The sequence below is a fragment of the Myotis nattereri genome, assembly GCF_964212035.1.
Source record: "Myotis nattereri genome assembly, chromosome: 3".
Lineage (NCBI taxonomy): Eukaryota > Metazoa > Chordata > Mammalia > Chiroptera > Vespertilionidae > Myotis > Myotis nattereri.
Genome location: NC_138077.1, coordinates 192,909,684 through 192,922,503, shown reverse-complemented (window position 1 = coordinate 192,922,503; position 12,820 = coordinate 192,909,684). Strand labels below are relative to the sequence as shown.

General features: G+C 58.5%; 2 protein-coding genes across 3 annotated transcripts in view; both read right to left on the bottom strand.

Moving 5' to 3' along the window:
- Nucleotides 1-44: 44 nt before the first annotated feature.
- On the bottom strand, nt 45-1,624 carry EVA1B (eva-1 homolog B). The gene is made up of 3 exons (XM_081086546.1): nt 1,484-1,624; nt 995-1,089; nt 45-721 (listed from the first exon to the last, which is right to left on the bottom strand). Exons 2-3 carry the CDS (start codon nt 1,059-1,061, stop codon nt 294-296), a joined length of 495 nt encoding a protein of 164 aa, XP_080942672.1. The 5' UTR covers nt 1,062-1,089; nt 1,484-1,624; the 3' UTR covers nt 45-293.
- An 8,038-nt stretch (nt 1,625-9,662) lies between these two features.
- STK40 (serine/threonine kinase 40) overlaps nt 9,663-12,820 on the bottom strand; it is a 39,145-nt gene continuing 35,987 nt past the window's right edge. For both annotated transcript variants that reach the window (XM_081086545.1, XM_081086544.1), the window contains one exon: nt 9,663-11,961. In XM_081086545.1, the coding sequence (XP_080942671.1) occupies nt 11,743-11,961 (219 nt within the window). In that variant the 3' untranslated portion in view covers nt 9,663-11,742. The remainder of the gene's footprint in view (nt 11,962-12,820) is intronic.

The window sequence follows — 12,820 nt, the reverse complement described above, 5'->3', positions numbered from 1 at the left end:
CTGCGGAAAGGAACGTTGGAGGCCGGGATAACAGAGACACGAGTCACTAAGAATGCAGCTTTCATTGGTCACTTCACCTCTGGACCGTCCCGGAGCGGGGGAGGGGACCCTGGGTCCTGCCCTCCCCCCAGGGTCTTCAGGCAGGACTGGGAAGGGCGCCTCCCAGAGGGTGGGTGGGGATCCGCCCAATAGCACCGTGGGAGCCGCGGGGGCGGGGCCGTAGGCAGGTCCTGCGTCAGCGACGAGCTCGCGGGCACGTCCAGGACCCAGCGCGCCCGTGGAGCGAGGCCCGGTCAGTAATAGTGCATGCGGCCCAGCGTGCCCGTGGCCGTGGGGCTGGGCCCCGGCGTGCCCGTGCCCAGCAGGTCCGGCTGCCCCGTGCGCCAGATCTCCCGCAGGATGCGCTCCCGCTCCTCCAGGCGCTGCGCGCGCTCCAGCTCCTCTGCCGACGTGAAGACGTTAATGCCCACGGTGCCATCGGGCTCCGCGGACAGCTCCGGGCCGGGCAGCGTGTCCTCGGGGCCCAGCCGCGTCACGGTGTCCTCCTCGTCTTCCTCCTCGTCGTCGTCCTCGAGGGCGCCACGCGGGTCCCGGCGCCGCGCGAGGAGCCGCGGCCGCGGGCGGGGCGCGCAGGAGATGGTGATGACGAGCAGGCACAGGGTGAGCAGCAGCCCGAAGCAGACGCCCAGCACGAAGTAGAGGCCAAAGCTCTCCGGGTTAGCTGGGGGGCAGAGGGCGGGAGTCAGGGAGGGGCCCCGGCGGGTGGGAGTCACTCCGAATCGAAAGGACTCCCGGCTTTCCGTTTGGGGGGCGAGGACAGTGCCTCCTGTTGGAAGGGCATTAGGTAGCTGCCATCGGGCAGCGGGGGCAGCGAGGGTTGGGGTAACTGGCTGTAAGTGACTAGCTGGGGGGGGGGGGGGAAGGTGGTTTATAATGAAAGGGGTGGGGAGGGAAGGGGCAGGGCGAGGTGCACGCCGCGGGTGGGCGCCCTCACCGCGGATGTGTGCGTAGGCCGCCAGGCTATTGCTGAGCAATTCCATGTCCCTTCGGGGGGCATCCATGCTGCTCGGGGGCAGCTCCCTGGTCCGCCTGCGAGGTGGGTACGATCAGCTCCGACTCCCCCGCCTCGGGCTGACCCCGACCCCGCTCTCCTCGGGCAGCTCCTCTCCCTGGAAGAGCGGCCCCAGGTCCCACCCTGGAAAGCGCGGCGGCCCGACTCCCTCGCAGACTTGGGCCCTGTCCGGGGGTCCTCCCCCCGCACACCGACACCCTCCAACCTGGGGTCAGGGAGGGGGCCGCGGGAGGCCCCGCCCCCCATGAGGTCCCCAAAAGAGGTCGGGTTTCGCGGTCCCGAGAGCGAGATGTCGGAGAAACGCGGTGCCTTCCGCCCTCCCTGGGCGAGCTCCCGGGAGGGGAGGCCGACTCCCTCTCCCATCCCGCCCGCCCCCGGGACCCGCCGGCCCGCAGGCCCGGGCTCGCTCACCGTTAGTGTCCCGTTTCTCCGCGGACCGGCCCCTGCGCCTCCGGCGGCCGCACACCCCGGGGCCCGGCCGCTCCCGCCCCGTCCGGTCGGCTCGGCTCCCAGGCCGCGGCAGCGCGGGCCGGCCACGGGCCGATGGACCAGCCGGCGGAAAGTTTCCTCGGAGGAAAGAGGAGGGACGGGGCGGGGCGGGGCGGGCGGGGGAGGCGGGGAGGGAAAGGGCCGGCGGAGGAAGGGGAGAGGAGGGGGAGCGAGGCCTGCGGGGCGTTTTGTCCCCCCCACCCCCGCAGGAAACTGCAGGGGAGGCGGGTTCCAGGGGCCCGTCCCCGGGCTACTACTAACAACAATAATAATAACAACGAGGAGGATGGAGTCCTGCCTAGGTGCCAGGCCACGGGCTGAATAAACCCTTTACAATATTATTTTATTTAAGTCTTCTGAATCATCCTGTATTGCAGTGTCATCCCCACTTGGCAGATAAGTAAACTGAGTCACGGATTGAAAAACTTGACCACACGGTCAGGATTTGAACCCACTGCTCTCTGACCCCAGAGCCTGGCTGGGCTCCGAACCCTGTCCCTCTGCCTTGCTCTTCCTCCCAGGAGCTTCCCTCACCCAGGCAAGACTGCCTGCCTTGTCAGCCTCCCCCAGACCCTCAAGCCACACCCGAGGGAAGGGACTCTCTTCCCCTCCTCCCAGGGCCCAGCGCTGAGTGTGTCCAGCTGGCTGAGCGCTGGTCAGCAGGGTTAATGAGTGCTGGACTCAGGCTTCAAGCCAGGCTGCAAGGCCAGCCTTGCAGAACCCAGCCTGGGGCCTCTGAGGGCCCCCGTGTTCTGCACCAGAGTGTGGGGCGAAATGCCTTTCCCTTCTGGCTAAACCTGCCCGTGCACATGCGTTTCCACATGGGCTCAGGGCTTGGGCATGCAGTGTGTGGTGTGATCAGTGTGTGGGCCCAGGTCTTCTTCCTGCCCAGACTCCCAGCCCCCCCTTCTGGGCCCCCCTTCCTGTGCTGGGGCTGGGGTGAGGGGGAGGCCTTCTTGGCGGGAGCCTTAGAGAGGAGGAGGGAAGGAAGGGGGGAGAGGAAATTGCAGACATAGCTGAAGGCGCTGCCTGAGGCCTGTGGGCCAGTGACCCCCCCTCTGTCCAGGCTGGAGACCCCCCACTCCAAGTCCTGAGACTGGGTTCACGCAGAGGGCAGATCTAGATGGGAAAGGACTAGCACGGACTCCCCTGGGGGTGGGAGAGGCACTCCTGGGTATCTCTGTGACTGAGTAGTCTGTTTTGTGAGCATGTGGCACTATTTCTGCCTAAATCTGTGTATTTGTGTGTCTATTTTCATGTTGTATCTGCTTGAGTATTTTTGGGGGGTGGGCATGTCTGTGTAGAAATCCATAAAGTCTCTAGTCAACAAATGCCAACCGAGCGCCCTGTTAGCATCTCCTAGCAATGGGAGGTCAGCGGTGAACAGACAGACACCAATCTTTGTCTCACGGAGCTGACACTAAGGTGGACAGACAGACAATGCATGGAGGAGCGATGCGGGTGCTGCTGAGCTCAGAGGATGGCGGAACAGGGCCATGTGATGGGGAGCACCTGGGCAGCTCTCCAGGCGGGCATCTGAGGGGAGAGCGAGATCCTGCGGGGGCAGCCATGCAGGATCTGGGGTGGAGTGTGGGGCTGGAAGGAGGGCGAGGGCCCTAAAGGAGAACGTCTTAGGGTCCCTGGACCCTGTGGAGGAGCTAGATGTGCGTGTCATGGGGAGCCCCTGGAGTTAGGAGAGTGTCATGGTTAGGTGACACCCTTTGGAGAGATCCCTGTAGGGGCTCAGCGTGGGATGGCCCACACAGGCAAGAATGGAAGCAGAGCTGTGTGCAGGCTGGCAGCCCTACAGGCCAGCGGTGGCAGAGGGCTTGGACCGGGATGGGCTGTGGAGGAGGTGAGACAGGATTCATTCAGGCAGCGTTTTGAAGGGAGTGTTAACAGGACTTCCTGCATGGGCTGTGGATGCCAAGGAAAGAGGAATATAGGACAGCTGGTGGTATTGGGCCCACACACGTGAGGAAAGTTTAGGTGGGAGCAGGTTTGGGGCAATCTGAGTTTCTTTTTATTTTTTAAAATATATTTTATTGATTTTTTTACAGAGAGGAAGGGAGAGGGATAGAGTTAGAAACATCGACGAGAGAGAACCATCGATCAGCTGCCTCCTGCACGCGCCCCACTAGGGATGTGCCCGCAACCAAGGTACATGCCCTTGACCAGACTCGAACCTGGGACCCCTCAGTCTGCAGGCCGACGCTCTATCCACTGAGCCAAACCGGTCAGGGCCTGAGTTTCTTTTTAGATAGATTTGACATGTCCAGTAGATTCCGGGTGAGACAGGCGGGTAGAGCCCTGAGTCTGGGCTGGAAATGTGTTTGCGAGCTTAACACCCAAGATGGACTGAACACTGTGGGAGTGGGTGAGACGAGAAGGGGTCTGAAGCCTGAACCCTGGAAACTCCAGCCTTGAGGGGTCCCAAGGAGGAGGTGTCAGGCAGGAGAGACGAGTGACGGGGGAGGAAGACCTGGCCAGGACCAGGACGCCATCAGCCATGTTAAACTGGGCCGAGAGGCGAAGGCGAGGCCAGAATCTTACCCCTGGCTGGGATATTGGTGGGCGTCGTTGGTTGTACCACTGTGCTGAATGTCTACCATCATGAAGATCAATGTGTTTCGGCTGTGCTTGTGACATCCCCTGGGTGTTGGGGATGTGTGCCTTTGCGTGGCACATACGTGTGCCTGTCTCCATGTGTGTCTGTGCCTCTCTGTGTGTGGCAGCTGTGAGACTTCGGGTATGTTTGTGCTAAGCTTTTTCCGTGTATCCCTGTGCTATGCAGATCTCTGGGTGTCACTATCTACAGACAAAGCTGTGTCTGGGTTGGTGGTGGTGTTTGGTGTGGTCAGGTGTGACTCACCCCCGGTGAGGCAGGTGGCCATGCTGGAGCAGAGTGGGGCTGAGATGGTGGCTGGTCCCTTCAGAGAGGGACACACGGCAAGGGGATGCATGTGGCCAAGCCAGGCCAGGGGGAGTGACCGCCTTGCCCTGGAGGGTTGGAAGAAGCTGTGGGCTGCTCCTAGGGACCCAAAGTTTTTGGCCCGTGTGGCCATCTGCACAGTCCACGTGTCCTCCTGGCCACCTGCCTATCTGCTTTTCTGCCTGCCTTTCCCTGCCCACCGGCCCGCCTGTAGGTCTGCCCAGCCACCTGTTTACCCGGTGCACCGACCGGGACCTCTCTGATCTCTGCATGTCTGTCACCTGCCTGCCTGGCTCGCATCCCCTCTATCTGCCTGCTGATTGTCCTGTCTTGAGGGGTCCTGTTGGCCTGTGACTGACCTGCTGCTGCCCACCTGCCCACTTGCTGGCTGCCTCTCTGCCTTCTTGTCGGTGTGAGAATAGAGATTTGTCACCTTGGGAGGCACAGAGAGTGAGCCTAAGATGAACCACGGGAAAGACAGGTCTTGGTGGGAGGTCAGGGGTTGAGAGATCCGGAGTCTCTGGGTGGGGCCTCGGGGGCTGGCATATTCAGGGCCTAATGCCAAGCCGACTGCTCCCTTCCCCAGCAGCCAAGCTGGGGCTGGCCCGGCTGTTCTGTTCCTGACACTGGGGCCTCACACCACTGGGGGTGGGGGGCGGTCAGAGGTTGCCTAGGTCTTGGATGGGGAGAGAAAGGGACTCATTCAAGGGCTCCTACGACCAGCCCATCCTCTAACTGCCTTCCCAGCACCCAGGACCGCTGCTGGGAGATGGGCAGCCTGAGAGTTTACAAAATGAAGAATAGTAATGGCTACTGAGGAACCTCTTGGCACCTGACACTCTGCTAACTGCTGCGCTGCCCACCCCTCACAACCTCCCAGGAACCAGGTAGTTTGTAGGGTGACTCCATTTTACAGTCGAGGAAAGTGGGGTTCAGAGAGGTGGAGTCATATATGTGCGGTCACATAAGAGGTGGGGCCTTAATTCGAACCTCAGAGCCCCGTTCCCAGCCATCTTCGAGGTCACGGTTCTCCCCATCAGCCCCAGCGCTGCCGTGTCACGATCCTTCGTGCCGCCCCTTTTATGCTCCTGAGTGAAATTTATGGCTAATATACCCACCTCCACATCTAATTTAAAATGCACACACACGTATGTCATAATATAAAAGAAATAAAGGGTAACGGTACATATCTGAGACGTGATCAGTTGTGGGGAAGGCGACAGCTCTGAGCGAAGATTAGCTCCTATTGGGATACTGTGGTGGCGGCAGTGTCTGCAGTGGTGACGAACTCGTGGTGAAATTCTGAACAACATAAAGTACAAACTCCTTCCACTCTGCACAGTAGTTGCATTCCTCGAGAATTCAGTGTACGTTATGTGTACACGAAGCCTTTGTGTGTTTATGTGTAAAGTGGAGTTAGATTCTTGGCTCTAGAGATTATAAACAGGTTTTCACCCATGTCGTGCAGGAGGTAGACTAGGGCTGGGCAAACTTTTTGACTCGAGGGCCACAATGGGTTCTTAAACTGGACCGGAGGGCCAGGACAAAAGCATGGATGGAGTGTTTGTGTGAACTAATATAAATTCAAAGTAAACATAATTACATAAAAGGGTACGGTCTTTTTTTTTTTTTAGTTTTATTCATTTCAAACGGGCCGGATCCGGCCCGCGGGCCGTAGTTTGCCCACGCCTGAGGTAGACTCTGCCTTCCTTGTAGGGTTGTCTGGAGTCCCTGGTCCCCACCCTCTCAATGCCAGCGACACCCCCCCCCCCATTGTGACGATCAGTCCCCAAAACCCCCCCGCACCACATGGACACGCAGAGAAGATTCCTGCCTGTGGGAGCTCAACATTCGAGCAGGGGAGACATGCAATCACTAGTCAAATAGATGAAAGAATGTTGGCTGTGCTGAGCACAATGAAGAATAAAGGAGGGTAAAGGGCTACAGACCAGGTCGACGTGGCCAGGAAGGCTTCTCTGAGGAGCTGACATTTTAAAAAAATATATATTTTGTTGATTTTTTTACAGAGAGGAAGGGAGAGGGTTAGAGAGTTAGAAACATCCATGAGAGAGAAACATCAATCAGCTGCCTCCTGCACACCCCCTACTGGGGATGTGCCTGCAACCAAGGTACATGCCCTTGACCGGAATCGAACCTGGGACCCTTCAGTCCGCAGGCCGACGCTCTCTCCACTGAGCCAAACCGGTTAGGGCAGGAGCTGACATTTTGAGCCGAGGGAAGTGAGGGAGGGAGCCATGCCAATCTTGGGGAAGAGCCCTCCAGAGAGAATAGCCAATGAAAGGCCTTGTGGGAGCTGTGCTTGGCTTGGTCAGAAGCAGCAAGAAGGCCCATGTGGCTGGGACAGCGGGTGAGGCGTGAGGGGCTGAGAGGTACGGGGGAGGCCAGGTTAGAGCCTGGCGTTGTAGAGCTTTCTAAGCCTCAGACAGGCCTCTGGATGTCCTCTGGGTGGCACGGGGCAGAGGCCATCAGAGGGGTATGAGGAGAGGAGGGAAATAATCCGTTTAAAGCAGCGGTTCTCAACCTGTGGGTCTCGACCCCTTTGGCGGTCGAACGACCTTTTCACAGGGGTCGCCTAAGACCATCCTGCATATCAGATATTTACATTACGATTCATAATAGTAGCAACATTACAGTTATGAAGTAGCAACGAAAATAATTTTATGGTTGGGTCACAACATGAGGAACTGTATTTAAAGGGCCAGAAGGTTGAGAACCACTGGTTTAAAGGCTCACTGACTGCTGGGTGGCTGGGCTGCCACAGGGAACAGGGAGGACAGGAAGTGAGAGAAGGGGCTCAGCCCTCAGATGGGTGGTCACAGGGAGGCCATGGGGTGTGGGAGAGACCAGAGATCACAGCTGACTTGGCTGGGAGCCTGAACAACTCAGCTGTGGAGAGACGCCATCTCCTCACTTCCTTTCCCAGGGCAGCCGGCTGGCTTCTCTCTGAAACTGCTCCCCCTGAGGGCAGACCAGGCAGTGGCTACAACTGGCGAAGCTTCTCAGTTTGTTTAGGACAGTGGTCGGCAAACTGCAGCTCGCGAGCCACACGCGGCTCTTTGGCCCCTCGAGGGTGGCTCTTCCACAAAATACCGACTTCTGCGCATGGGCCCATGCAGTTTCAATTGCATTGTACGTGTGCGCCCGCATGTGGTATTTTGTGGAAGAGCCACACTCAAGGGGCCAAAGAGCCACATATGGCTCGCGAGCCGCAGTTTGCCGACCACTGGTTTAGGTGCATGAGGCTGTTGACCACACAGTTCTGGCATGCGAGCTGCGTGCCCTTCTAGGTGCTGGGATACAAGAGTGAGTAAGACAGAAAAAAAAAAAAGAGTGAGCAAGACAATCCCTGCCCTAACCGGTTTGGCTCAGTGGATAGAGCGTTGGCCTGTAGACTCAAGGGTCCCAGGTTTGATTCTGGTCAAAGGCATGTACCTTGGTTGCGGGCACATCCCCAGTAGGGAGTGAGCAGGAGGCAGCTGATTGATGTGTCTCTCTCATCGATGTTTCTAACTCACTATCCCTCTCCCTTCCTCTCTGTAAAAAATCAATAAAATATATTAAAAAAAAAAAAAAAAAAAGACAATCCCTGCCTGCCCTAGCCGGTTTGGCTCAGTGGATAGAGCGTCAGCCTGCAGACTGAATGGTCCCAGGTTCAATTCCGGCCAAGGGCAGATGCCCGGGTTGTGGGCTCGATCCCCGTAGGGGGCATGCAGGAGGCAGCCAATCAATGACTCTTATCATTGATGTTTCTATCTCTCCCCTTTTATTTTTAAAATATATTTCATTGATTTTTTACAGAGAGGAAGGGAGAGAGAGTTAGAAACATCGATGGGAGAGAAACATCGACCAGCCGCCTCCTGCACATCCCCTACTGGGGATGTGCCCGCAACCCAGGTACATGCCCTTGACCGGAATCGAACCTGGGACCTTTCAGTCCGCAGGCCGACGCTCTATCCACTGAGCCAAACCGGTTTCGGCTATCTCTCCCTTTTCCTTCCTCTCTGAAATCAATAAAGAAATATATTAAAAAAAAAAAAAAGTCCCTGCCCACATGCAGCCTGTCTGGGTATTGCTGAAGGTAAGCCTGACGCGTGAGGAGATACCAGGCACAGAACGGCGGCTGATCAGGTGGGGACGGGAAGGAGGCTGAAATGGAGCCAAGGCCAAGGTGGCAGCTGGCAGTGCTGGGCTGGGAGGGAGGTGCGGGCAGGGCAGCTCGGCAGGTAGATGTGGGCCAGATGAAGTGGGCAAAGTTCCATCCATGTGGGAGGGGACAGGAAGATGGGAGCCACGTGGATGCTGGGGTGGGTGTGGGCTGTGGGTGAAGGCACGGATGAGGCCTGGGGGTCTGCTCTGAAGTATCTGCAGGGCCTTCTCACATCTTGGAGAGGTACCGCCCCACCCCCACCCCCAGCTGTGTGGACATGGACTGGGAAGGAGCTTCTCCTGCAAGGACCTCTGCTCCTGTTGTGACCTGGCCTGTGTGGGTCCTGGACACAAAGGTAAGAGCCTGGGCCCAGTGGTGGCCTGGAGAGGGGCCAGACTATCTCTAGCTTCACCGTTCCAATGCTCAATCTGCAAAGTCTAAATTTAAGCAAAGGAAGGAAGGAAGGAAGAGAGGAAGGAAGCCCCTTGGCTTTTGAGGGGCGGGTGGGGGGGAGGAGCAGGGGGGTTCAGGAAAGGGCCTGGCCTGGCCCTTATTACCCCAGCTGCCCTGGATGGGCATGTGGGCACATGGGTGGTCTCTGTCTGGCTAAGTCCTCCCCAACCCAGATGGGGTTTGGCAGGGAGAGAGGATCAGTACTCTGCACGCAGTAGCCACGCCTCCTTCCTCACAGGTCCCGGCTGAGCCAGGCCAAGCAGGAAGCTTCCCCTTGGGCACTTTGTGGGAGGCTGGGCCAGCCTGTCGGGAGGATGCTGGGCAGTTCTGGCCCTCCCCCCACTCAAGGCAGTGATGGCCTGTGGCCAGCTGGCTGCCCAGGTGGCAGTCATGGTGGTGGGGGGCTGGAGGGGGGTGCCTATCCAGTGCACCTGGTGGCAGAACCAAGAGCTGCAGGAATCCTGCCCCACTGCTGGGATGGAGGGAGAACGGCTGGCGGGAGACAGACGCAGGTGAGGAGGGCAAGAAGAGCAGACGGCACAGCCGCGGTGGCTCCAGATCAGGAAGTTTTATTGCTGACATGCAGGAAGAGTCCCCATGTAGTACAAAAATATGTCTTTATACAAATTTTTTTGTGACTTTTTCTGTTTTGTTTTCTTTACAATTGGACTTCTCTCAGCGTGTGACAGTCAGTGAGGGCAGACCCAACCTCCTCTTGTCTGCTTTGCTAGCAATGTCATCAGACATGTGGCTGACCTCTGTCTGATAGGGCTTCGTAGACCTGGAGGATATTGCTTTGAAGAGGAGGAGAAAGACCACACGTGGCCAGCAGCCCGGAGGGTCTGGCCGGCTGCTGGGCAAGGGCACAGCTGAGCCCTCACAGGAGGGAGTCACAGGGGCGGGAGCCCTGGGCCAGACTGCATTTCTACTCCCTTAGGAGACTTCTTTTTGAAATAAATATAGAAAGAGGGCATCCCCGACCCCACAGCAGGACACCTGGCCCTCAGCAGCGACGGCTGAGAGAGCAGAGCTTGGTGCCCATGGGGAGTAAGTGCTAGGCTCAGGCGGGCTCCCTCAGACCCACTGAGGCAGAGGCACGAGATGCCCAAGTGCTGGGAGAGGGGTGTGGGGAGGAAGGGGCATGGGTGGCCCTGCTACTGCTGGCAAGAGGTGGCCCCATTTTTTCCAGATGGGGAAACTGAGGCACGAGGAGGTTTGGGAACTTGCCCAAGTCACTCACAGTGAGTCAGCTTTTGGGGAGAGGGCAGCTCACACTGGGAAACAAGGTCACACAGACCTTGGTCACCTTCCCATTGGGGAGCAAGGACAGGCAGGCAGGGCCCAAGGGCCAGGGCTGCCTGGAGGGGACACTTGGCCTTTCCAAGGGGGATGGTGGGGAGGCAGGGGAAGGTCTTGCTTGGCACTGGGCAAGGGGCCAAGTCCAGTGAGGGAGCATGGGACGGGGGCATTCTGGTGAGAACAGCATTTCTGGCAAGACGGGCATCCACTTCAAAATCTCGGCTCAAAAGGGGCAGCAGGGCTGTTCTCAAGCCAGACGGGGCCCCCAGTTCCCACAATTCTTTCCAAGAGCCCAGGCTGGAGTCTGCTGGGCGACACCATGTCTGTTACGAGGCAAGGGCAGGGGGGCGATGTCCCACCATTCTCTGAACAGAGGGGTGTGGGGAGCGAGAGGGCATACCAGCAGGGCACCTGTCCGCGGACAGCCCTGCGCACCCTCCTCAGCCCGCCCCAGGCACCTCTTTCACATCTGTGTTGGCATTACCTCGGTACCGCTGAGGTGGAGAAGGAAACCAGGGTTAATGCGAGTGTGCAGCACCTCAGAGAAGCTACTGAGATGGGAGAAAGAGAACCAAGTCGAGAAAGGCCTCCCCATCACCAGAAGCGAGGAGGGACTGGTGGGCTGGAGGTGGAGAGGGGCCGGCAAGAAGGGGCTTCTGAGCCTAGGGGTGAGGAGGGCCCATCTGTGAGCTGTGGACGCCCTGCTGTCTAGCCAGGCTGGGGCAGGGAGTGACCATGGGCCGAGCCACCTGATGATGGGAGAGAAGTTGGTTTCAGTATAAAAATAAATATATTTGAATTCCACTTAAGATGAGGTGAAGGTTTTCCAAGCTTGGACTGAGGGGCCTGGGGTCAGAGGGGAGGGAGGAAAAGTGACCGTGGGAGGGGTCAGGGAGAGCGGTGGGGAGTGGGCATTCGTTTGGAGAGCCAGCAGCGAGCTGCACTTCCAGCTTATTGGACTGTGGGGAGCAGCTGCCGGGGGCCGGCGGCTGGGGGGCTCCCTCCTCCTCCCTCTCACTCAGTCCAGAGACAGCATGGTTAGAGAGACAGAGGTAGATTAAAACGTCATGATTAAAAGCAGATTAGTTATCTAGGCTTCTCAGATTAAAAAACCAAACAATCAAGCAATCATTCCAAAAGGTAGCTTTGTGGTACCTCTGCTGACCCCATGTGTGACCTGGGCTGTCCCTGGCGGCCCCGTGCCAGCCCGGAGAGAGTCCAGCACTCCAGGGCCCTGACCCGAAGCAGGGCATTCCTTGGCTGGGGGCCGGGAAGAGGCGTCGGGCGGTGGTGCCCGTCGGGTGGTGCCGGTGCCCCAGCCCGAGGCGGCTATTTCCGCAGACAGCGCTGTGCCAGGATGGCTGCGTCCAAGGGGTTCATGGGCTGCGCGTCGTGGCCCAGCCGGCGCACCAGCGGTGCGCTGCCGAACTGCCGCTTGGGCACCCAGCTCCGGGCCTCGTGGATGGAGCTCTTCTCCTCGGCCAGCAGCAGCTGCTGCCGCATGTAGTTCTCAAACTCGTACTGGGAGCACTCCTCTGTCACCTTCGCCTGCGAGGCAGAGGGAGAGAGAGGCAGAGAGAGGGAGAGAGAGAGATAGGAGAGAGACAGAGAGAGGAGTGGGGGTGATGGACAGAGAAGAGCAGGGAGTGAGTGTTAGATCGCCTGGCTCCAGAGGCCCGTCCCCAGGCCCCACACCCTGGGACCCCATCCAGCCGAGGCAGAGTGTGTGGGCCCCTGAAGCCCCTCAGCCGACCTGGACCTCGCCTTGCTGGCCACCCTGGGTGTCACTCCAACTGAAGCAGACCTGGGATCTGAGCCAGATTCCCCTTCCTAACTCACTCACTGACTCTGACATTTTGGCTTCCTCGCCTGCGAAGTGGACAGTAATCTCCCCTCAGAGAGGTTGTCAAGCACCGGGGAGGGGCCGGTGCAGGGCGAGTGTTAAAAAAGAGGCCTGGGGCTGGCCGGTGTGGTCCAGTGGCTAGAGCATCAGCCTGTGCACTGAAGGGTCGCGGGTCTGATTTCTGGTCAAGGGCACATACCTGGGTTGTAGGTATGATTCCCAGCCCTGGTCCAGGCACATGCAGGAGGCAACCAATCAGTGTGTCTCTCTCATATCAATGTTTCTCTCCCCCTCCTTCTCCCTTCCACTCTCACTAACAAATATCCTCAGTGAGGATTAACAAAAAAAGAGGCCTGGGGCAGCAGAGCTTCTTTATCCTGCCCCACAGCTGGAGTGGCCCAGGCAGACGGGACAGACTGAGCGGAAGGTGCCGATGTTGATCAGCTGAGGGGGAAGCAGGGCGATGGAATCAACTGGGGTTCAAGGCTCAGCTCCACTACTTCCCAGCTGTGTGGCTCTGGGAAACCTATTTTACCTCTGAACCTCAGTTCCCACTTGTGAAAC